The sequence below is a fragment of the Amblyomma maculatum genome, chromosome 1, assembly GCF_055883805.1.
Source record: "Amblyomma maculatum isolate TAMU_Amacu chromosome 1, ASM5588380v1, whole genome shotgun sequence".
In the NCBI taxonomy this organism is placed as follows: Eukaryota; Metazoa; Arthropoda; class Arachnida; order Ixodida; family Ixodidae; genus Amblyomma; species Amblyomma maculatum.
In genome coordinates this window covers 267,324,350-267,349,886 of record NC_139344.1, presented here as the reverse complement: position 1 = coordinate 267,349,886, position 25,537 = coordinate 267,324,350, and the positions used below count along the sequence as shown (strand labels likewise).

Below are 25,537 nucleotides of genomic sequence, written 5' to 3'. Positions count from 1 at the left end.
TAGAACAGACCAAGATTTTTCTTTGACTCAATCATGCTGTTTTTTTTTTTAAGTGTGCCAACCAAGAAACATTGCTTAAATAAGCAGTGTTTTGAGTATCAGTTTTACTTGTATGGTGACACCCAGCGAGAAGTGTCCTGCAAACAATTACATTTGGCGTAATTGGTAAAGTGCATCAGAAACACACTTTTTCATTGTTGATGCAGTGTATGTTCTTGGCTGTTGCTGTATTTTAGTTGAGTATTAATCACCACTCTGACTGCTTTGAATTTCAGCCTTATATGCTGTGCAGAATGCTGCATAAAAATTGTTCATAACAATTTTTTTTTTTTTTTCTTTTCAGAGGGTATAGATTATGCTGAAGATTCAGATCTGACTGAGCTGATTAAATCTCAGTACAGTGTGTACAAGGTAAATGTGTCTACTCATGTTCATTGGCTTTTGTTTCAAGCTTTAGTTTAGTTCACTAGGGTACTCAAGGACTTATCATAAAGATATTTCATGTTGCACAGATACCTCTATTTGGAATTTTGGCATCAGTAGTTTTTCAGAGTTTTGACATATGCAAAGCTGGATGTCTTACACCTCTCTGTAGTACTCCAGGTGTGGCCTTGCAGGTTTTGTGCTTCTATTTCTGTACCAGTGTGCCACCATGTTTCATTTTGTGCCTCAGCAGCAAATAGTATGGCGGATAGCATCAACGCTGTCTTGCTGTTGATATGTGTCTCTGTATAGTGTAAAAATAAAATTCATCATTGTGATACTGCAGGCCTTGGTAAATGACATCCTGTGTCAACCCGGAGACAGCGTACGACTCAAGGAGCTGATACCAATAATGCTCATCTGCTGCTGCCTATGCCGATTCATAGAGCCAGGCTCTTTGCTGTTTGGGGAGCTTCAAGACTGGATGAAAGAAATCTGCAAGCAACAGTGCATAAGTAGGCAACTTTTTATCTTATGGTGGTTTTCAAGGCTTTTAAATTCTTCATAAGGAATCTGTGGGCCCAGAATGTTGTGTTCAGCATACAGGGGATGCAGTGGGTCACATTTCCTGAAATTTTTTAAAATTTGAGCTCCTAAAAAGCATTTGAGGAAACCTTTTGAACCTAATACTTTGCTATATACCAATGCATCAGTCTCTTTTTAGCATCGCAGTTTTTTGTGAACATCAGTGTGCGAGTTACAAGCCATAGAATAGACTTTCATTGCAAATGTTATTTATATGGTTATTTTTGTCTTTGTAACAAACAGCATGCACCTGTATTTGGTCAGATATTTTAATGAAAACTTGCTCTAAAGTTTTTACTTCCTCACCCTGCCGGGGTGATGCAGTGGTTAGGACGCTCGACTGCTGTGCCCAAGGATGTGGGATGGGATCCCGGCCGCAGTGGCCGCTTTTTGACGGAGGCGGAAAGCAAGGTGCCCGTGTTCTGTGTGATGTCAGTACACGTTAAAGAATTTCAGGTGGTTGAAATTTCCAGAGCCCTCCACTATGGCATCTCTCATAGCCTGAGTCACTTTGGGACATTAAACCCCTTAAACTAAACCAAACAAGCTTCTACTTCCCATCTTGTAAAGTCTTGGCAAAAGTCCCCGTTTTCACGATGCCCAAATATAGGCCCAGTCTGGAGATACAAGTATGATATATCATTGTTTGGAATCAAAAACAACAGTGGACCCAGCAGTGCCCAGTTAAAAAAAAACAGTTGGTTCCAGCTGGAAAATTTCCACTTGGTACGATTTGAATTCTCCAGTTGTGTTTTGTCCCCAGTTGGACCGGTTGGCACCAACTAGCTAGAATTTGGACAAAATGGGATCAATATGTCCCAGGCAAATGGACTGCATACAGGATAGGATACATGCCTTCTGTGCAAAATTAAAAAAGAAATATGCTTGCGCCACTTTACATTTTTGTAATATTCCAGTGAAGTGGCATTTGGGGTGTACATGGGATGTGCTAGCTGATAGCTTACGATACAAGTGAAACGAAAGTTCTGAAACAAATAAAAACAAACCAGGCACATATATATATATATATATATATATATATATATATATATATATCACACATAAGTCGCAGACACATTGCATAGACAGGCACATTCAGAAACATACTTTCTACACATCTAGTAGACTTTTGAATTTATATATATACTCCAGTTATTAGATCTCAGTGGTGGAACTAGTGGCATTTGCCCATTAAGCGTGGATATCTAATTGATTTCTATCGCGGCGGGTGGTGTAAGTGGCAAGTACAGTTCATCAGGTTAAGCTACTGACATCTTCTATTACAAAATCGACCCTTGTTCTATGACCAACGGTGAAGCAGGATGCAGCCAATGCTACAAATGCTAATGCTACAACGGAGGCTATTTGGTTGTACATATTTTTCTGCACAGTAATGTAACTTGACACTTAACACAGAAGAGCAAACACAAGGGGAGGACTGCTAATCTTGTGCTGGTATTTACAACACAACTGCCAAATGAGTGAGTGAGTGAGTGAACTTATTAACTGCCAAACAGAAGCGTCTGATTTGCAAGGACAGAGGAAATCTGTCAGTGACAAAAAGGCAGCCTGGTTATTGGAAACAGCCACGCTCATTCAGTGGTACACTGGAAAATGCTCATACTCCACGAAAGGGAGTTTTTACATAAACTGGAAGGTTTTATTGCAACTTTACAGTAGTAGTAGTAGTGATTCTTGAATAAGCTTGGTCACTGCTGCCAAGTATTTATGTTTCTGTTTCATTTGTCTTTGTACTTGTGTTTTAATGGCTGCATGCACAATATCTCTTTGTTCTCTTCTACTCTTTTAGCTGATCCGGCTGTTGCACGTAGCCTGCTGTCTTTTTACCTGACTGTGAACCACCAGACACATGACTGTCTCAAAAACTTCGGCAACATTGCTGTCAGCTGTCATTACAACCTTGGAGATGTGGATGAAGTAAGTTCTTTTTTAATAAAAGCAGGCTAATATATTTATAATTTTGGATGCTAATAGAATGTGTTTGTTATTCAGTCACATTCATTTGGAAAACAGATATTTGAAAATTTCAAAATAATGTACTTGTCGAATACCTCTGACTTTCATAAATCCTACCATGGTGAAATCACAGTATCTAGGCAAATTATCCGAAGATTGAGTTTAACTGTCAGGAAAACTGCCAAAGTGTCCTCCTTTCCTTCTTCCCCATTGCTAATTAATTGCATTAACCAGTCAGATTCTGCAACTTATGTTGTCGGATGCTACTAAACTTGGACAAGATGCGAAATTCCTCAAGTGGGCTGGAGGAATTTTTTACGCATTGCATTTGTGGTGTGTGCGAACCGGTAGTAGATGACAGTGCCCTTTCACTTGGACTAATATTGTTTTCATATCTCCAGTGCAAGATGCGTGATTTTAATTTGAAGGGAAAAGCGTGCTTCGTTCACTTATGTCCGCACTTGTACAACACCCCATGAAAGCAAGCTGGTCAACCATGAGCTCTTAACAGTCACAGTGCTAAAGTGCATGATTTTTTGTTTGATCCTAGCATAATATGGTATGTAATTAATGCCCATATTTATAGCCTTCATCCTTTCACCTACAAGACTCTTCTAGCGTGAGCTCTGTCATCTCGTTGTGTGATGTGTGGGAAAGCCCATGTGGAGAATTTTACCTGGTGCTGCTGAAGGGGGCCTGGCACCAGGTGGTGGCACCAAGTCTAGGTGTCACCAGCTAGGCGAGTGATCATGCAAATATCCTGCCTTTTGCATGGTGCATTGTAGCCTGTGCACCTCCGGCATATGTGTAACGGCAGGTGTGGCAATGACAGGAAGGCTGCTGTTGCTAAGTAAAAAAAAAAGTTACAGTTGATTTGCACAGTGCATCGAATGTGAAGTAGGTGCGCTAGCACTGCATACCCCTTCTATACATATCTAGGTAATTGAACCGCACGGAAATGCACTTGAAGCCAAGCGCCCGTTAGGAGGGAAGGGGAGGGGGCCAAGCTCAAGCTGCTTCACAATGCAAAGCAAATTCTTGGGCGAGTTGATCCATATTTAAAGTGCGAAAGACAGGACAAGAGAGAACAGCATACAGCGATGTGTTCTGTCCTTCTTTCTTGCCCTGTCATTCACGCTCTAACTGTGGATGCTTAACAATGTGATGAACCTGAGAGCACCACACGTACAGGTTCGCTGTCAGCGAAGGCTGAGGGGTGATTGATGCAAAGGGATAGAATCCGAAATTTAGGGCAGTCAAGTGACTTGCAACTGCTCAGTTCAGAGTAATGCGCTCTTGTACAACACTGTCCGGTGACAGCTGCAACGGCCACAACTGCGATAAGCACCATTCATTGCCTGCAGCTGTATGTCCACTCCGCCTCCTTTTTGGCTGAGCTGTGTTACGCGCTTATCACCTCCTTCTCTTTTGTTCCTCGCATTTATGCAGAGAGAGAGAGCAACTACGAACAGACATCGGCAAAAACGGTGATCGCACCTAGCAGTGCTACGCACCAAAAATAGCCTGGCTTTGCTTTTTGCTTTCTGAAATTTACCACTAGCCATTGCCAATGATAACTATCAGGTGTACATGGGCTAGCCTACAGAATTTTAGCTGTCTCGCCATTCCGATGCTAACGTCTGCTCCTTTGGGTTACGTCTGCGTCGTTCTGATGGTACAGTGAAACTTCATGCTCATCACAGATTGTTCGTCGTTTGGGCAATAGAGCCTCTTCACAGCATTTCACTGCATTTGCAAGTCTCTCTCTCTCTTTTTCAGAAGGGCCGGAGGGCATTTGAAAACTCAAAATTGAGGTAAATTACCGGAAGGTTGAGTCAACAATGAACCAGAAGAAATGCCTATTTATGCATTTCTTCTGGTCCATTGTTGTCGCAATTAATAATGTTTTACTACCCATCATTTTATTTGATTTTAGTTGCCATACAATTATGTGTTAATTTATGGATTTAATTTAAGTCTTAATGACCACGTAACAGGTTGCACACTGTAGGCATTTTGTTTAATCTAGCAAGAAACATTCGTTTGTTTGATTATTTTTGTATGCTGCTGAGGCGATCTAGTTTTGTTTAACTCTTTCAGGACCATGGAAAAAGCAGGTGATTCTGCCAGTCATTGGAAACAAATTTGCATTAAATGAAATATTTGCACCACTTCGCTATAACACACTGAAATGTAGTTAGTTTTTAGGTGTTCTTTTCCAGAGATTAATAATATTGCTATGGGAATGTTTCATTTCAACATTTTATATAACATGAAGAAAAAATCTTTCAGTGTGGACTTACTGGCAAAAGATTGAAGTGTTGAGAAAGGCATGGATAGGATGTAAAAATAAAGAGCTCTGATGAAAATAATTAAGACTGTGCAAAATATGCTGCATTGCCTCTTCCCCCAGTTTTGAAATATTTCTTGTGCCTGTCCATAGTTCTCTTTTTTTTGGTGTTAGCTCTCGCATCTGTAAGAAAAAGAACGGGGAACTCCGTGGGGTCTTGGGAAAAAAATTTTAATAAATGACATATTTACATGATCCTGGTCGAAAGCTTACTGAAATGTAGCTATTTAGACAGCCTTTTATGTTCATATAAAATATTTTGTTTAACTAGTACATATACATGACATGAAATAATCTCTGCGAACGCGCTGACAAAAAAAAAAGGAGCATAAAAAGTTGAAATGGGATTAAACAACTGCAATAGAAATAATTCAAAATCTATACAATGTGCTACACTTCCTCTTTTTTTTTTTATTGTGAAAAAATGTGTGCGCCTGTTTGAACTTTTTTCTTTATGATAAAAAGCAGTGGGCACCATCCAGTTCCCATGTTGGTTGTTGGAAGTCTGATGTACCCATTTTTCTAACTGCAGTATTAAAATACACTGAAGCCAAATTACCTAGGAACTAATATGCTATATGGTGTAGTCCATCTTGGAGGCATGGAGTTCTATGACATTACTAAATGCTAAACATTTTTTTTTTTTTTGTTCATAGCTTAGCTTGCAGTTGTTGCGTTGTAACTTTTTCGTTTATGGTCGGCACATTTAGTGGAAGGGGATGGAGCGCAAGCTGATTTTCTATCAAGGTTGAAAATCTGTTCAAGGAGGCCTCCTGTGAGAGCTAGGTGTTCAAACCTTGCTCGGTGTGGCTTTGCACTTGATTGATTGTCTGGAGGAGCGACCACACGTTCTTGAGATAAAACCCTAGTATAGGTTGTTAAAACAGTTGCGAATAGGGATAAAACAGCGGGGACACTTACTGAGCATGTGTAGCTACTTCAGAGCAAGCTGAAATTGACAGCGTGCTTACTTTAGACTGCTAGTTGAAGTTCCAGACTGATCATCGCCTGAATTGTCACTGGAGCTTAAGAAGAGCTCATGAAATCGTCTTCAGACTCTTTGCTGCTATTCTCATGAAAAAATCTGCAATAGGAGCATCGAAGTCACATGACTGACACCTACTTCTTTGTATGTCCTGATGTGAGCTCTGTGCCAATTTTGTGGACATTTGAAACCACTACATTCTAAACAATTCTGTTAAGTTGCTGCCTGCTGAAAAAAAAAAAAAAGTGACCCTCATGGAAGCGAAACTGCCTATGTAAACTGCCTCCTAGAAGAGGCTACATACTCCAACATGCAGAATTCAGCACCACATACAAAATAATGGATCATACGTAATCAGTGGCCTATGTGGTGGTCCCGAGAGCATTTTGGTTAAAAATACCATTGCTATATTTAAGAAAAAGATGAAGGCACCAATGTTGCCCTATCTTTTAATGGAATACTGAACATATATCTGAAGGCATTCTTTCTTCTTATTCATAATAAAATCTTCAGTACTTGCACACTCTTATTTCTTGGTGCCTGGTTTCTTAAATTGATTATTTTAATTTTCTTCATTTCTCTGTTCTCGCTTCCCACAGGATGTGGAGCTTTCCACAAAGCAGATGTTTTCTCTTATCAATGCCAAAACAGTGGCATCACTTGTGCCTGTACTTTTGGAGCACGTGCACAGAATACAGGAACGTGTCGACTGGTTGTTGGCACTTGTCAGGTCTTATACAACCCTGGAGGCACACACAAGGGGAAGTGAGAGTGAAGGTAAGCTCTTTGTGCTTTCTTCCACCTGTTGATGTAAAGAAGCTTAAGTTTACTAGCTGATTTACTGGAATTGCTGCACAATGTCATCCTTCGTGACACTTTCTGCCTGTGCCACTGAACTTGAATGTAGTGTTGCCCTGCAGTGTATGTCTGAACTGTAAACAGTGCAGTGCAGGAGGCTAACTGCACCACAAAGCAAAGGAAGGATCATCAAAAATGGGTAAAACATACTAATCAGGAGCCTTGGTCCTAATTAGTCCTAATTAATAAGGGTCCTTGGTAATCAGGAGTCATTGGTCTGGTTAAGCAATCGGCGAGTGCTCTGTTTTTGAACGTTTATGACAGTTATTCTTACTTCCATTCGCACTTCTTAACTCATTTTTTTCTTTAATTTACACCTCACGAGTCTTTCGTAGTTTTTACTCTAGAGAGTGTTGCTGTTGTGTATCTTAAGGTAGCATTCTGAGGTGTCTTAGAGTCCAAGTCGTCATTTAAAGCACCTTCAGATGGCCAGGAAACTGGTGCACTGTACCGCCTAAGGGTTCAAAAATGTGCCTAGCATGTAGTTTGCAATGATCCCTGGGTGTATCTCACTTCTTTAGCAGCATTTTGAGATTCTTCAGAGTCAAATTTGAGGTTTAAAATGCATTTCAATGATCCGGGACGTTGGTACATTGGGCAGTTCATAGTTCAGAAATAGCATGCCGTCATGGGGCTGAGGCTTCGGTGTTCTGCCATCAAACATCTGTGCTTCTGTTAATGTTTGAAGGAATGAGCTTGAAGGGCGCATTGTTTAATTTGTCATGAGATATTTTCATGCATTTTGATATCTTCATTCAGATTCTTATGACTGAAGTACACATGAGCAAGAAATAAGCATAGGATAGGATAGACCATTCCAGCTCATGCTTTTGATCTGAATAGTGCACAGATCTGCAGTTAGATGCTCCTGTCATATGCGAACTTGAGGTCACTATTTTTCATTTTAGTTATTTGAAATTTCAGCATTTTTAAAATAATTTAGACAGGTTGTGCATAATTTTTATTTATAAATTTCTTACTTGCATACAGGGTCCATCTTTGAAGGTGTGCTTATTATTATTAAGTGCAACTTAATTATTGACATTCATGAAATGTATTTGAATAACTTGCGACAAAACTTATTGTATACAATCTTAGAGTCTTAGAGGTAGTCAAATCTTTCAGAAACATTTCCAGTTCTTTTTATGCATGAATGTCTAAAGCATGTGTATTCAACCACAGAGTGGATTTTTGAGAATGTGTGCTTAGTAGTTTATGGCTGATCAAGCAGCTTTTTTTTTATTTGAAAGCATTGATTAAGAAATCAAGGGCATTGAAATACAAGTAAGAACTACGGTTTTCCATAATTTTAGCATTTTGCATAGCCACAGTCTCTTTATTTCGGGATATGTATGTGGACTTCAGTGGAAATGATAGGATGATGGGGGTGATTAATCTAATTGTCTAACTTCGGTAGAAACAATACGATGACGGGGACATGGTTAATTTAATTGTGTAACTGTTGAAAGGCAGAATTTGAAAACAAAGGAAGCTCTGTTGATGACTTGACATGCTTGCTCCCCTTCCATTCTAGCAGGCTAGCACATCAAGCACTGCAGCTCTGTCAGCTTAGCACACTAACACATTTGTATTTGAACAGTCTCTGCAACGATGCTTCTGTAACCATAATTCCACAAATATAGCATTTTTTTTTTTTTTTTTTTTTTTTTTCAGAAAGCACAACTCAAATTATATTTGAAACCATGTTACGAATACAGCACCATTGTTTTTTCTTCCTGTTTGAGACACACAAGAAGGCTAGGAAATGAAAAATAACGATGCCCTGCTTGCTTTGCCTGTTGGCACATTAAACTTGAGACGCCCACAGTGAGCTAGCTCATCAGGCGGACGAGCTGCAGTTGAAAAAACCAACCTCTGTATGACCTTGGGTTATCAGCGTGAAATGAATAATGTGCACTGGCGGGAAACATTTGCTACAAACGTGGCAAGAGGAGGGTGCAAAACTATCTTCGCTGAATATGAGAAGGCAGTGGAAGCACTGAAGAAAAGGCAAACAGACGCAGAACTGTGCTCCTCAAAATACGAAACTGCGACACAAGACGTGGCGGCACAGCAGCTGCTGCTGCTGCCCGAAGGCTGCATGTTTCCTGCACAATATTGCAGTTTCTGCACAATATTGCAGGTTCTTTGTTCCTAATTTTCAGGATTTAAAATTTTTGCTTCACAACTTTGGAGTAACAATTATGTGAACACACAGTTCAAGTCGGGCACATTTGAAGTATATTGATAGCATAGTCCAACCAAATGCCAGTTTAATTTGAATTAATCAAATGCACAAAATGCCTGTGTGAATCCCTGTCACAATACATTAGCATTTGCTGGAGTCACATCAGCTTGTTCCCCCTTTGCAAATGAAATGAAATTTCCAAATCAAGTGCTTTTCTGTCCGTCTTTCTCTCAATGGAAATAAAATTTTACAGATACTAAATGACTAAATATGCAGTAACCTTTCATTTCTTTTTTTTTTTTTTTTCTTCTTTATTGCAAATCGTTATTCTGGTTTTGCTCAGTGTCCTGGATACGCCATTTTAACTGTGTCTTCCTACTTGTCCTCATAGACTCCTCAGCATCGTCGAGACAAGTACAGGAAGTCGGCCTATGCAGGCAGCTTGGTTACCTGGTAGCAACTTTTGTCGAGCTGACCCAATCTCAGCTGCCAGCTGGCCAGTGCACAGAGACTGTCATGAAGCAGCTTACCCGACTCTATAACTCACTTGCTGGCCTCAGCAAGCTGGTATGTACAAACATGTTCACCTGAAAAGGAAGTGCAAAGCAAGAATGTAAAAGGAGCGCGGTTTATTTCCTTATTTCAGCATGAAATCATTCCGATTGTTAAAATGTTGTTTTGTTTAATGCGGTGTTTAATATGGCGTTGAAGCTGATCACTGGAAGAGTGCCAGACATACGAAAATCAGCTGATTTATGTTGAGCGAAGTATAAAAGTATTCATTCACTTATACACCGGCCTCCTGTGACCAGCATTGTATGCATAAAGTCCTTTGTTTTGTGCTAAAAGTTTTACCCAATACTTGTATCCTGAACAGATCTTTTAAAAGCCTGATTACACCTGAAAATGTGCATTCGAGAGAACTTAGTTTTAAGTGCAGAAGCCTGAAACAGCACACGAAAACTTGTGACTATCTTGCTCTGATTCCTTATACCAGAGTGATGATTGTAAATCTTGTTTAGTGCATCTTATTCATGATACGGCTTAATTCAGGAAGCTGTCATGGTGCATTTTTCTATCAAGAAACCAAAGCATGGGATGACCAGACATCTTATTCTCATCTTTGTACTGCACTTTACACAGGGTAATGACATCGTGATCTATGGCTCCCGTGCCTTTAAAATGGACGCTGTAATAGTGAATTTTCCCGCATTTTGCAGGCAAAAACAGGCTGGCCTTGCACGAACACGGAAGCGAAATGGTATCACACACAGCTGAATTCAGAAAAAAGAAGCGTCCAATGTGGCAAAGGTTTTATTTTGTGTATGAAATTAAATGAACAAAAGTACAGAACATTAGATTGCACACAATAGCAAGTATTTTGGTAAATTGTCTTTTGCTGCAAAAAACTGTCCTGGGAAACTGAAAGTTGAGGAAGAATTTGCTGAATAACCAAAAATGTATCCAAATTTGAGCTCTGAAATTAACACTTGATTTTGCAGTGAGGCATGTATGAAATGGAGCCAATAGCAATAATAGAAAAATAAAAGAGCTCCTCACTGACCAAAACAGCGTTGCAGGCGGGAAGTCTATTGCTTTCGTTTCGCCAGAGAACGCTCCGTATTCTCCTACGCTCCACACCATGGGTCGGAAGGCAGCAGAGAAAAACGTGGGGCCCTCGCCCACTCCACGAGTGAATCTCTTCTCCCGAAACTACAGTCACAAAGAAGGGGAGGGGGCAGTGGGAGCGTGAATCACAGTAGTGTTCAAGCTGCCTGCTCTCCTTTCCTTTCCGATCATCCACTGACAACTTGATGACCACATGCCAGTGGCTGCACAGCCGCCGCTACCACTTTGTGTACACTTACTTACATTGTGGCTAGCGTTCAAATGGCACTTATGGCTTTGTGGAGGGCGTTGCATTGGTTCTGTGAGAAAAAGCAGGCTACTACAGGCCGGCTGAGCTGCAGCCATCTAAGAATCCAGACGGACTCTTTCAGCAGCAGGTACAATCCAGATCATGCTGCCTGATGCACTAAGCCACGAAGCTTAGCTTCACCTACATTTTTTACTACCCAAATTCTGGAAAATAAAAAAATAAAAAAAATGACTCTTCATGCGCAGGGTAGAGTTAGCACCACAAAGGGTTTCATTCGTGTAGCAGCTTCTGAGATCAGACAATGCGTTAGGGCTCAGGCAGGTTCTATGGACCCTACCCTGGTCCCCAGTTTTTGAGGCAATGATTCATTAGCAGCTTTGACCTGTCGCGTGCACTGAGACGTGACGCTAGATTACTTTCTTTCACTGTCAGAGCTAAACGTAATTTCCTACACGTGTAACTTGTTGGTCATTGAGTTAATATACTGACTTAGTGTTGAGACAGCTGGTGATGAAGGGGATAAGGGCGGGAACAAAGTTGTGTCTATGAACAGTTATAGCTATAGCTCTGTTATTTGCAACAGTAGCAAATATTTGTAGATTCATATTCAGTTCAGTTTTATCACTATACGATTTGTGCTCAATTCAGTAACAAAGCTACATTATTTGAATTCAATTTGGTCATGTCGGGACTTGATCTGCAGTGAGGCGGCGCGCTCTTTACGGCCTGCGCACAGAGGGTATTTCCTGCCTGCCGCCGCTGCGAAATTGTGGCGCTGTGACCCTACTTGTCTTCCATGGGTAGAACGGCCGCTTGCATGGGAAGCACGTTGGCGCATTTGCTCTGGGAATCATGTTTTTGGAGCTTAACAAAGTGGGGGGGGGAAAGGAGGCTGGCCAAGCCTGTGGCCGCAAGCCTACAAATCCTTTATGCACTCACTCAGTGGAGGTATATTTGCATTTATTCTCACTAACGAGGTCGTAAACTTGTGGAGTGCTCAGAGCACCCTATGGTGGTTCTTGATGCAACACTGAGGGTCATAGGAGATCATAGGCACCTGCCATGGGCCATCCTTGCAGGCTCTGGCTGTGTATCAGCATCTTGCTGAAGAGCCAAAAATGGGGTAAAAACTGTTAAGTAAGACACAGATAAATTGTTTGGAACAGAGTTCTCCATCACTTGGAATTGCTGAAAGGAAACACTGGAAACATGGCAGAAGGAGGAGTTGTACACCAGGCAGTCACTTATTCCAGGTGCAGAGGCATCACTCACGCAAGTGTGTGCACATCGTTCAGTGAAAGTAAACTTGAAATGTGCAGTAGAAAACATGTGTCCAGACCGTAGGAAATGCCACAAATGCACTGCGGCCGAGAAGGTCGACCGTTGTCACGAAGTCGGCTTCTTCGTTACAAACTAGCTGCAGTGTTTAGCAACGTAGGTGGCAGGCAAAGACGTACCAGGAAGCTCTCCGGCTATCCGTATATGAGGACGAAAATGAACGCCGTCTGTTACCTCAAGGCGATGCTTACGCCTCAAAACAGGAAGGAGGGTTGTAGTGAACGCATTGTTCAGAGTACACAAAAAGTGTGATAAGAGTAGATTTTTTCAACTTGCGCAAACAGAATTTACAACGGGTCAACAGGTCAAACAAAAATTTAAAAAAAAGCTCGTTTTACTTTTTCATCTCACATCATTGTTTGAGCGTGGAGCCTTGTATACCCCTGTTTTTAGATTTTTGCTTGGTTTTCTAACCTTTTTCCAGTACTTCGTTTTTCCGTTTTTTTTTTCTTGTTTTCTTTCCTTTTCCGATTTTATCTTCTGTTTGCTTCTTTTTTTGTTCTTGTTCTTTTTACTTTTTGAATTAATTTTATTTGGTGTTTTATTCTTTCTTTAAATTGCTTAATTTTTATATATTTTTAATGTTTTATTTTTGTTTTTTCACTTGGTGTAAGCTTATATACCTCTTGTTTTTATGACTTCTAGCTCTCATTGCCTTTGCCTTGTCTTACTTTTTTTTGTATAGTTCGCCCTCCATTTTGTCATCTTTTGTCTCTTCACCTCATTTTCTTTTAGCATGGAGCCTTGTACACTCCCTTTTTATTTTATTTTATTTCTTGCCTTTTTTCCTACTTTTGCTCGGTATAGTTTAGGTCTTATGATTGTTTTTAGCAAAGAGCCTTGCACACTCCTTTCATATAGTCTTTTCCCTTCATCCTCATTCTGTTTGTTTTCATCATTTCATCCGCTTTAATGTTGGGTTTTGTTATTTTGTGGACAACTTTTAGGACCAAGGGCTTTAAAAAGTTATTCGTGTAACAAGGCGTGTCTCCTTTTTGTTTTTGTTTGTGAACCCCGGCACTGTGCATTCATATTCTTTTCCTTTTTCTTTCTCTTTTTTTTTTCTTTTTTTTGTTCCACCAAGTGTTATTTTGATTGTGCTCTGCTGTGCGCATGCTCACCGACTGATAATGGCAACGGCTCCTATATATTCGATGTGATGGTTTTTCTAAAATAAAGTTGCAAGTTAGCGCCTGTCCTGTCTACATCTGTGTCGTCCTTGTCTTCATTTGCGCTATGTTTTCAAGAAATTGCTACCAACTAGCCCAAACCAAACACCTGTAACATTCTCATGATGATTTTTTTTCCTGTGCCCAATTTTTTTGTTATGTTTGGTTCATTCGAACTCTTTTCACGGTACCAATGATTTCAAATTAATGGAATTTTACTGTTTGAGTGGTTTGCATTTTGCACCGTCATAGGCTCATAGCTTTTTTTGTACCAATTATCTGTATTGCTCTACTCTTATGACTCTTCTTGCAGTACTTGTCACTGTACAGCTCTAAGTTTGGGAGTTTCTGCAGCAAGTACGAAAAGCTTATAAAGTTGGCGGCTACACAGCTGACTCCAAATGTGTACTCAATGATCACCTTCCTGCAAGTGAGTACCGTATTTGTGAATACATATTCTTTGCAGATCTTAGCATAAATTGCTTTATGCTTTCGGTTGTTATAATGTCTTGTCCATAGTCACTCTCAAATCTATTGATTATATATATATATATATATATATATATATATATATATATTGTGTGCTGTCAGCATGAGAAGTCCACGAACCACTAAGTAATGGGCCTGAGTTAATTGGGCTGCTCATTACATCACACAGTCACCTTTGGGATGTCCTTGGTACTTTAATGCTACACAAAGTGGGGAAGACTGCTCCTTCGCATCAAGTGCCTTGAAAGCTCTCGGTGACATGCTGGAGCTTTGATGTGCAAAATACTGCCTTTGTTTGTATGGTAACCTGTAATCTCCTGGCATTAGCCTCTTCATGCATCACTTATAATATCCATTGGAAAAATTCTACGTATATATTGCATTAGTCAGCTTAAGGATGTGATTGAGTGGACAAATTTCTCCTCCTCTCGGTTTTTTTATTTCATTAATTTTTGGGGGGTATTGCTTTCTGTGTGTGTGTGTGTGTGCGTGTGTTGCACTTCGAGCAGTTTTGGTCATATGCTAACTGCCAGAAAACTAAATGGACATGTTATTGCAGAAAGCATGATAGCAATGTTGGGTTTGCAGAGAGGAAAAGCAGGTCACATTTCCTGTATGTCCGGTGTTCAGCTTTCCAGCTCTCAACTCTCTGCAGAGACCTGCATTGTGTGTAGTAGCAAAAAGGTTGGTCGTATAGTTGAGTGCATTGACTGCCTGTAATATTGAGCATGTTCACTGCTTAGTATAGAATTCCAGCTAATCAGTTGTGCTTTGTTTCAGTTGGGAGCGTTCTTGATGTTTGCTCATTACGCAGTATTTGACATCAAGCTGGCCATGCAAGCTTGTGCGCAGTGTTCATTTCTTCTGCAGAGCTTGTATGTTGTTGTTAGCCAGGCATGTGTTCTTGACTATTGGAACTGATGGAAAAAACCGTGTTCTGTAGCTATTTTGTTCAGTGGCCATATTTGGATAAAGTGCTTCTTGGTGGTACTGAGGTTATTCTGATTTTTGTCCATGTGTCTTCTTTTTCATTCTTTTGCAGAATGTTGAGTCTGAAAGGGGACCAGCAAAAAAGAAACCACGAAGAGACGAGGTCCAGAAGGTAGGGCTGATAACATCTTACATGTGCTACTGCTTCGAGTGCATATTTTTCTTGCATTCCTCAGCTCATGCTCTTTTTTATTTGTTTTTGTTATTAAGGCTGTTGTTGCAAGAGAGCTGAGTACCATACCATCTCTGATTTATTCCATTGAGCAACATGAGAAACTTCTCATCCAACTGGTGAAGAAGACAAAGGTGAACTGGCTTGAATTATATAAAGCAGACAATTATAAGTGAGCTAGTGAATGCTGCCCATGCAGGTTAACCTTATGGAGTTTGTGAAGATGAGCACAGCTCGAGACTTTCGTATCAACTCGGCTACAGTTCAAGCTCGGCTGGAAGAGTCTGCAGAAGCTAATGCGAGTCCGGTGAGAAGCACCTTTTCATGCTGTTGTATGTCATAACATGTCAGTAACTTTGTGACAGAATCCATCTGTCGTTATGATGAAGTATACACAAAGGCCCATTTTCATTAAGCTATCTTAGCACACACAGCTACCTTAGCAAAAGACTATTCAGCACCTTATAGGTGGTACTAAGAATGCTTGTATGAACCTGGTGATTTCTGTTTCAGGATGAGGACAACAGTCTGACATCTACAGCCAGCTGTTCGATGCCACCACCTAGCACAGCGAAGCCGAAAAGCAAGCGCCTTCGAAAAGCCCCTGGTAGCAAGAAGTGATCAAGGTGAACTGAGGTGTAGCACCATGTAAACTGTTGCATGTGCTGGGAAGTGTTTGTATAGATGCTTGAATGGAGCATCATGTGTTCATACAAAGATGCTTATGAGCCATTGGTTCATGAATACATAACTACAGTCATTTTGTATTGAACGTTGGCATGGCATGCCTTGAAGGCCTGCCACTGCCACTTCTTACAAATGTGTTGTTACAAAGGTTAAATTTGTGACCAATAAATTTTTAGTTACTGTGCAGGGGTACCCAATTGAGCTGCTTAATCTCATAATGGGCCCTTGTCTGTGTGGCAGCATTCAGCACTCTAGCAGTTATGCCTAACAGACACTGTGCATTGTCTTCGCAACACCAGTAAGTACAGAGGCAAGTGCCTAATCTTTTTTGAAGTGACGGCTCCTGCTTCCTTTGTGGTCGTTTTGAATTTATCAAAGTTACTTGCTTTATCCTGTTTTTTAAACATCGCAGAAAAGTCAAAATGTGGTCTTTTCTTTATAATTTCTCTAAATATTTTTCTTGTCCATTTCGTAGGAAATGTTTTACTAATGTACATTTTTCACAACCTGATACTACTACACTTTTTAAATATTTCATATTCTCTCCTTATCCAGTAGAGTTAAAGCAAGAACTGCTCTGCACTTCAAGGAGTGGTTTCTAATGTTTCTCTTGCTGATTTGAGGCAATGCAGGTTGCATAATATCATTGAAACAGGTTGAACATCCAGTTCAAAATTTGGCTACAATTCACCTGTTGTTTTTGTTGTCTGAATGTAGCACGGGAATGCCCAAGGATTTCAGGCTCCTGAGTAGTGCAACTGCTTTCAGCTGTCGCAGTGGCTGGGCATCTTCTGCTGGGGTGAAGTACCTAATTGCAGGTGTATTCTTTTCTCCCAATCTTTGATTTATTTTAATTCTGAATCTTAAGATTGCATAGTATTTGTCAGTGTTTCTTATCTCATGTGCGCATTCCCAGTAACAAGGCCAGTGACAAAACTGCAGTGCGTTTTTCGATTTCGAATCATTTGAAGACAGGTTTCCCTTATCTCAAGGCTGTGGAGCATTTTCATTGCCTGCTTATCTCAATATGTGTAATGAGTGGCTTCAGCAGGAAAGGCTTCAATCCGTCTGTGTGGTCAATGCCTATCCTGTGCAAATGGCAATGGTTGCTATGTTGTGTTCTGTCTGTCTACTGTTAGGCAGTGTGCGTCAATTCCTATGCACCTTCGTTGCATAAATTGTACAATAGCAACAGTTATTGCTTTAGCTAAAGCTTTCAAGTGTGTTTTAGTTCTGTATTTTGCGTGGCCTTCAATATGTTCTCCTTGCAGAGATTCTGTAGAACACCAGAGCGCCAACACTGAACCAGAGCAACATATGCCTACAAGCTACATGGATAAACCACTCGCTGATATTGTAGGAAAAGTTAGCTGTTAAATGAAATGTGCAGAGCATACTTGTTTTTTTCTCTGCTGAGTTGTATTAAAGCTGAGACTTCACTGTTTTAATGACATTTGATATTGCTTTACATAAAGCTAATTTGTAGACAATGTTTCCAGATGCACTGGCTTGTTTTGTGTTAGGATTCAAATGAACAAGCAAAAATGGGGGCTAGATAGAGTAAAACAATATTGTCATGAAGCTACTATAGAGTGTGAAATTGGGCTGGTTCAAATTATTCAATCCAAATTTTTTTTTTCCAAAGCTGCAAAAGATCCACCAATGCAGGGTATTCAGATGGATTGTACAGTGAGGCAGGTATCATGTATGTTGTAGAGATCAATAGTTAGATGATTGATTAACTTAAATTACCAATCAACTTCTTATTCTAAGGGAAATATAATGCAAAATTGAAGGCTATCAACATCAAAGGTGTGTCCCTTTTTAAATTTTCTTCGGCAATGTGGCCCGAAATATTTAATGTCAAAAATATGTATCTGAGAGCTCGTTCAGTTTGCTTGTACGTTTACAGAAAGACATTGCTGCACATAGGATTTTCATCAAAATTATGTCAACTTCTGTCAACTTCTCTACAGATACCATATACACAAAAATATGAAATATGCCATAGGCAATCAGTATTTGGTGCATAAAAAATGCGAACAATGACCTTTTTATGAATATGCAATGCATGAAAGCCAACTCTATGATCTTTCAGGGGCAAATTTTCCAATAAAATTTTAAAATAGGGCTCACCTTTGATGTTGACAGCTTTCCATCTCACAATTTGCCTCTTGCCATCGAAAGTGAAAAACTGATTAGATAATTGTTTTGTAGTTACAAATTATAATGTAGGTAATGACTGCCTTGCTGTACAATGCACTTTCACACACTGCACAGAAGTATCTTGCTTGCTTTCAAAAACACAGATCTGTGCCGAATAATTTGAAACATCTAGTATAAATAGCTCTCATATTATATATACCTGCCAACCCTCTCGATTTGCTTGGGAGAATTCTGTATTTGACTGCGCATTCCAATTGTATGGACACTGCCTCATATTTCTTGAATAATTGTCTCTACGCATGAGAAAATAGTTTTTGTGGAAAACGCCCCGCGGAACCCGCAGTCGCATCTCAATCGTCAGCATGCCAAAAAGACTGTTTGGACTCTCCATGAAATTTCATATTTTGGCACATATAGCCACTACACCCCATTCCAGCCATTGTGATGAATAGAGCCTCGAGATATTTGATGCCGCCAGTTTTGCAGGTGTGATATAAAATCATGTATGTTCGGGGCATGGGAGTGTCGTGAGCGAGGAACTTCTGAACTCAGTTGCTGGGTAGAGACTGCTGGTTTATTGTACTTTTGGAAGAGAGGCAAAGAGAAAAGCACGAGCACTTGTGATGTGGTACCTTGGCCGCGCACACGGTCCCAGGAAGGTCAGCTTCCAAGGAACCGTACGGTTTGGGTTTCCAAGGAGGCATTGCAGCTGGAGCGGCCATGCGTACGTTAGCCAGGAGGTGGGGTAACTGTGCGTCGGTTCGCATGCATAACAACATTCATATTGGCCGCTTCTGTTATATTCTTAGGGATAATGACATGATGAGAAGCAATGTAAATGGGCCGCGGTGTCCACAAAAAAAGTGGCACCATAAAATCAGTATGGCATATAAAACTGACTGCTACTAATCCACCTTAATTTACTTCTTATTCTCAGGCTTTTGCATTCACAACACATGGTAGTCTTAATTGCCCTCCATAACTTCTGGAATACAGACATGGCTGTCAATGGACCTTTTTCAAGTAGCGCTACTGCGCATGTGCGTAGCCTCGTTGACCACCATCTTCACCAGGATGCAAAGCGAAAATAGGGGGAGGACTTCGCTGCATGCGCTTTTTCAGGAAACGATGCCCCTCGCTTCATCGACGCGACGAACTGGTGCATAATAATTTCGTGCAGGGCTAGCATCTTCTAAACCATTTGGAATGGTCGCATTATGGGCACCGTGCAGGATTAACTCGCGCCGCGATGTGAGTGCCCCTCGCGGCGGGAAGGAGATTTTTGTAGTGGCCAGTGCGCCCAGCCGCGCAGCAGAGACGCGGCGGATCTGCTGTGCATGGGTCGTATTTGCCGTTCTTTCTTTCTGTTCGCGGCAGTCAGTGGTCACAAATGAATTGCTAAGTTGCAGGCACTGGGTTGCACACATTTTCACTGGCCTGATAAATTACCTTTCACGTCCCCAAATAAGCTTTACGAAGCGAAGCTACGCTAAGTTTGGATTGCTGCCGTCCAACGAGCAGTGAGTTGGCAGTGAGCGGTGAGCCTGGATTTGCCGCGTCCAGATTTTCCGCAAAGCGTTTTTCCCAAAAGAGGACACACTTGTGTTGGCTATCTTTCTCAACTCTTCAAAAAAAAAAAAAAGAAGAAGAAAAAGAAGAAGAAATTGGTAAACTCATAGCCATCTGCACTATCCGCATGGTGCCAATTGGCATTCCCTTTGTACACATAGTATTCTTTTTCTTGGAGTAATGTAATATTACGTCCTGTCTAATCTGTTTCCCAGCGATATGCTGTCATATAACTTGTCTTCTATTGTATAATTCCGTGTATATATTTTGCGTTGCATGTTTTCATGCGATTTTTTTAGGTTAATTTCTGTAAACAGTCTTCTTACAGGGTGGGTGGCCCTTAATTTGTCAGGTGTTGATACACCTTTTGCCTGCTCTCCCCCGGGTTTTATTGCTTTTGTAATAGAAACCAAACGAAAATGTGTAAAAAAAAAATTCCTTATCTGACGTGGAAGTATCAGCTGTACGCTTCGCTTTCTTCTGTTGATGTGATTCATGAACCCCTGTCTGCCATTCCATACACTTTATTCATTTAGTTGTGTTAATGCCATTTCGATGTCTACTGAGCTGTTAAACCTCGAATGATGAACTGTTTCTTATGCCATAGTGCTGAATCGAGACTAGTAACTTTGGTAAACATTACTCTTTTTTTTTTTTACTTATTCGTGGACGCTTTGAATAGATCTTGCATATATTACACGCCATCCTGCTCCGAACAAGTGGTCAAGCAGCTGGCTGCCACCTATTACCTTCCCCTGTCCTAACTTAATTTTGTGGCAGAGGACTTGAAAGTATGATTAAAGAGGCAATAAGTATCGTTACAAAAAAAAGCTATCATTCAAGTCTGGATTAAAGGCAAGTCGTTCTTTCAACGAAAGCGAAAAGTACAGCATGCTACAATTCCTACATATGCCTGACAGAGAGGAAAATATGCATGTGTATTAGAAACCGTAGATCGCTCTGTAATGGAGTTTTCCATTCTCATAGCGGTGTCGCTGTATCAGCGACCGCGTGCGCGAGCACCGCGGGCACAGAGCGATCAGTGTGAATCTGCCATCCTTTTCTTCATCGCCCAGAAAAGTGGCAACCACCTCACCAGAAAGATCAGCTAAAGCTTTTCAAAAGTCTTCTTCGGCATTGCATTGTCAAGCCCCGGCAGTCGTTCTCGAGTTTTCAGGCTTTTCGCGATGGTTATATTCTTTTCCCCAGGTTCCTTTTTCTAGTTTTCCGCTTCAGCTCCATTCATTCCTATTCTTCTCCCATACTCCATCCATCCTTCTCCGCCGCTCAATTCCCCCGCAGCTATCAGCCAGTCCTGCTTGGAGCATTCGAGGCTGTGTGAAGCTGTGCCACGCGTGAGAGGAGGGGTGTTCGCCACAAATGTTTTTGTATTTTTCTAAATTTTTACTGTTTTTGTATCTCTCCCCCCCCCCCCCCCCCCCCCCCACACACACACACACACACGCACACGCCCTTTCTCCTTTGTTTTTTGCTCGGCCTTTTCCAAATGCGCGCGCTTCTACTTCTGTCGTCTTCCGTTTCTCGTGTTTCCAGCCTAGAAGTAAACGCCCAGCTGGCAGCCAGGGCTCGTCCGTGTCCCTCCGTCTTAAGTCGTGTGGAGCTAGCATTGTTTATGCTTCGCTACGCCACTCCAGCTGGCCGAAACTGCCACCATTTTGCTGCGCATGACCCCGATTACATTCCCATGGCCTCCCCTTTCAAGCACGCGCCCTGCCGAGGCGGCCGCGCCGCCCACTGCAAAAATCCTCCGGCGCCCACTCGAGGCGTTGCCTGTTCGCCGTGAGTTGTGCCAGTTCTGCCCCCTGGGTTTCTGCCCTTATTGTCCCCGCTTAGCCCAGCTTGCCTCAACAGACAGATTCCTGTACGCACTTCTGAAATGCTTATGGATTTTAGCGCCCTTTAGAAGCGGCCAGTAAAACCACGACCTTGAGTTAAAGTGGTAAAACCTATCATTGTCGCTTACCTTCTGAGAAAACGTTTTTTTTTTTTTTTTTTTCTTTTACATCTTACCTGTTGTGCGGTTACATCTATGAATTTTTGATGCTGGATCTTTTCAACTGATATTGTTGCCACGTGGTTGTGCAGCTATCAAAAATCTCAAAATTTTGCAACTTGGGCATGGGTTAATTTTAACGACAGCATGCGTCGCCACTATCCATATACACTTGAATTTCGACCAGCTTCTACAGCGGTCTTTTTTTTTTAATGTATGCATGGACCTTGACGTGAGAAGTTTTACAACTGGCAATATTGAAGAGTTCCGGTTTTTTGCGCACTGATATAGTATTTTGTAACCTTGTCTTAGCAGTTTTGTAATAATCTCCAGCCTCAATCGGAGGCTTATCTGGGGTAAAACCGCGCACAGAGCGATCATTAGTGACGCGATCTGGCATCACTAGAGTGAAGCGTGCGCTCCTCTCGGCGCTTTTCGAGTCGAGCCGTAAAACTTCGCGATGGCCAAAGCTCAGTTTCTTGTGAAAAAGCATTTTTTTTTTCTTGACACGAAGTAGTCGCTATTCTATCAAGCAGGGATTTCAAACGTAACTCACTGACTTGAATGCTAAAGGCCATGCTGTCGCTCCGTGTGCCCGGGATAAAAACACAAAGCGAGAGTTTTATTTTGTTTTATTGGTACCCCCCCCCCCCCTTTTTTTCTTTTTTTTTTTAAGCAAAGCGCGCGCGTTGCGACGGTAGTGCTGGCCCGTGACGCCCCCGGGGTAAGCACCAAGGCTGCAGGAGTAGCCCAAAATCCCACTCCTACGGCGCTAGTACTTAGCCCGGGGTGTCACACGTCCGTCGGGTGCCGACCGGGTTGTGGGTGTGGCCTCGCTGCTGCTCCGGCTGCACCTGTTCAAACAAACGTGCATTTGTCAGCATGTTTTTCGGCAGGGCTGATTGGTGCACATCTGACGATGGAACGCCGCAACAAAGCAGAAGGGGTCAAACCACACGCGGTCTGACTCGGCGTCGTCCCGTTCGTCCCCTTCTGTTCTGCCGCCCATTCTTGCGCTGCAGCTTTGTCCCGTCGTCTGCTGCCGCACCACAGATCCATACGGAAACAAAGCTATATTGCTCTCTTTATTGCGCAGTACGCGGTACTTCAGGCTTGATGTGCTCTTTCCATCAAAGCACTGATGTTTATAGAACGTAAAAGTAACTGAATGACTGAAATAATTGCTCTCTCTGGCCGTGAAAATGGCACTTCACAATAACACTCGTGATCATCATATGTGTCTACAAGAGATAAAAATGCCAACACACTTGAAACCACAAAATGTTACGGGCTATATGCTGCTCGGAGGCGCCTTTGCAGCTCATGTATTTATTGCCTTACGAGAAGATGAAAATAACCGTACAAGGCCGCACAACACACCTGTACTCCGATTTGTTTCTGCTTCCGGGGTGAGAGGGTTGCTCTGAAAAACAAAAAATAATAATAATAATGCGAGCCTTTTACCTCGTTTTATTGGCACTGCTGAAATATGTGAACAGATGCTTTGCTGGGCTGGCATGTAGACCCGAGAGCCGCGCAATGATATTCTTGGCCAACCGCTTGACCATTATTTTGAGAGCGACGAAGTGAGGCGAAATGCATGTCATGGTATATAGCAGCAGGTAAAAAGAATTTGTCGCCGTAGCCATTGCAAAACGTTTGCACCGGGCTTCCTGCGCGCCTCATACGCTCAGCTTCGCCTTCGTACGGAAATAATATCGCCGGATTTGTCCGCGTTCCCTGGTTTATAACCACTTTTTTTAAGAACTCATACGGCACCGTCTTGTGCATGGGGAGGAGGACGAGGAAAAAATCTTCAGTTAGGTTTGCTTTTAGTTTAACTTATTAGAGGAGGAATTAGAGGAGAACAACAACTTCCCAAAGCGACTTAGGCTATGGAGACACCATAGTGGAGGGCTCCGGATAATTTCGACCACCTGAGGTTCTTTACGTGCTCTGACATCTCGCAGCACATAGGCGCCTTGCTTTCGCCTCCGTCGAAACGCCACAGCCGGTATTAAAACCCCGTCCTCGGTATCTGCATTCCAGCGCCCTAACCACTGACCCACCGCGGCACAGGGCAAGAGAAACTTTGCCCTCGAATCGGGGGCTTCGAATTCCTCATTGGCACTGTAACCACAGTCTGCGAATTAAATGTTAATTAGTGATTTTTGTTCTGTCGCTACCAAACTAGAATCGTTTTTCTTGCAACTGACGTCCAGGACGACTAATTGTTCCGAAGTATTTCGTTTTTCTAAGATGGGTCTGAAGCGGAAATGAGAGGCTGGTGTGGCCTTCTGGACCTGGAGGTCGAGAAATACGTCCAGTAAGGCAAGGAATCGCCGAAGCCGAAATGGACTGCTAGTTGGAAACCTCTGAGAAGCACTGTGTTCAGGGTTTGGCTGACACCGCAGTGCCTCAACTTCTGTTAATCCTGCTCCAGTTAATCGTTTAGTTTAGTCACGTTGAAAGACCCATGCCTCCTTGAGGGTTTCTCGCCCTCATTTTGCGAAGTTTTGCGTACTCAACGAAAGTTGATTGGCTTTTAGGAATAGAATAAAGTTATTTTCAAGGTTCTCTTAACTGCCGAATTTTTTCCGCTTCGGTGCAGTAGGGTAGGGATAGATGTCTCCGGACATATATTTTGGATGTGCTGGGGGATTAGAGGGGGGGGGGGGGGGGGGGGCAGTTGATTACATTCTAAAAAAAGCTTCGTAGAGCTGCGTCCTCAAACCGTTCATTTGAGCTTTTTCTTCTTTTTTTTTTCAAACAATTTTGTTCAGAAAGCCGCATGTATCGAATCAAAATATACCCAGGTTACTTTTAAAAACGCTCACATATCCATGTCTCGTGTGTGTGTGTGTGTGTGTGTGTGTGTGTGTGTGTGTGTGTGTGTGTGTGTGTGTGTGTGTGTGTGTGTGTGTGTGTGTGTGTGTGTGTGTGTGTGTGTGTGTGTGCGCGCGTGCGTGTGCGTGCGTGTGTGTGTGTGTGTGTGTGTGTGTGTGTGTGTGTGTGTGTGTGTGTGTGTGTGTGTGTGTGTGTGTGTGTGTGTGTGTGTGTGTGTTTCGTTTTATGGGCGTCAACGAACTAGAACTGGAGAGTGTACGACGGCCGCTTTGGATGTAATTGGTTACAAAGTAGAAGAAAAAAAAAAGCTTATCACCTCATATCAACACACGCACACACACACACACCCAAGTGCTCCATGGGCCCCGCCGAGGTAGGACAGGGGTTAGGGCGCTCGACTACTGTGCCCAAGGATGCGGGATTGAATCCCAGCCTCGGCGGCAGCTTTCGATGGCGGCGAAAAGCAAGGCGCCCGTGTGCTGTACGATGTCAGTGCACGTTAAAGAACCCCAGGTGGTCGAAATTTCTGGAGTCCTCCACTGCGGCGTCTCTCGTAGCCTGAGTCACCTTGGAACGTCAAACCCCATAAAACAAACCAAACCTCAATGTTTTTCTTTCTTTGTTTCAGTGGCTTTTGGCTCCTTTCTGCAATGTTATGGCTGGCCACAGCTACCCTTGGGTCATAAAAAATCCGTCACCACCTCCGATGTAAAACTTCTCCATTTGCACAGGGCGGTCGCTGCCCTTCAAGTCATCAGAGATGGTTCGTTGGCCTAGTTTTGAAGTGAAAAGCTTTACTACGAGGGTCGGAGCCGAGCTTCGCTTATGACGTATGCCGCGACCGAGTGACC

General features: G+C 42.1%; 1 protein-coding gene across 1 annotated transcript in view; it reads left to right on the top strand.

Moving 5' to 3' along the window:
• The window catches only part of FANCI (Fanconi anemia complementation group I), a 56,027-nt gene extending 36,107 nt beyond the window's left edge, over nucleotides 1-19,920 (top strand). The window contains exons 22-31 of the mRNA XM_084591190.1: nucleotides 344-411; nucleotides 770-938; nucleotides 2,819-2,946; nucleotides 6,920-7,097; nucleotides 9,758-9,933; nucleotides 14,066-14,182; nucleotides 15,284-15,343; nucleotides 15,442-15,537; nucleotides 15,603-15,710; nucleotides 15,917-19,920. Of these exons, the coding sequence (XP_084447316.1) occupies nucleotides 344-411; nucleotides 770-938; nucleotides 2,819-2,946; nucleotides 6,920-7,097; nucleotides 9,758-9,933; nucleotides 14,066-14,182; nucleotides 15,284-15,343; nucleotides 15,442-15,537; nucleotides 15,603-15,710; nucleotides 15,917-16,024 (1,208 nt within the window). The 3' untranslated portion in view covers nucleotides 16,025-19,920. The remainder of the gene's footprint in view (nucleotides 1-343; nucleotides 412-769; nucleotides 939-2,818; nucleotides 2,947-6,919; nucleotides 7,098-9,757; nucleotides 9,934-14,065; nucleotides 14,183-15,283; nucleotides 15,344-15,441; nucleotides 15,538-15,602; nucleotides 15,711-15,916) is intronic.
• The last annotated feature ends 5,617 nt before the right edge of the window (nucleotides 19,921-25,537 follow it).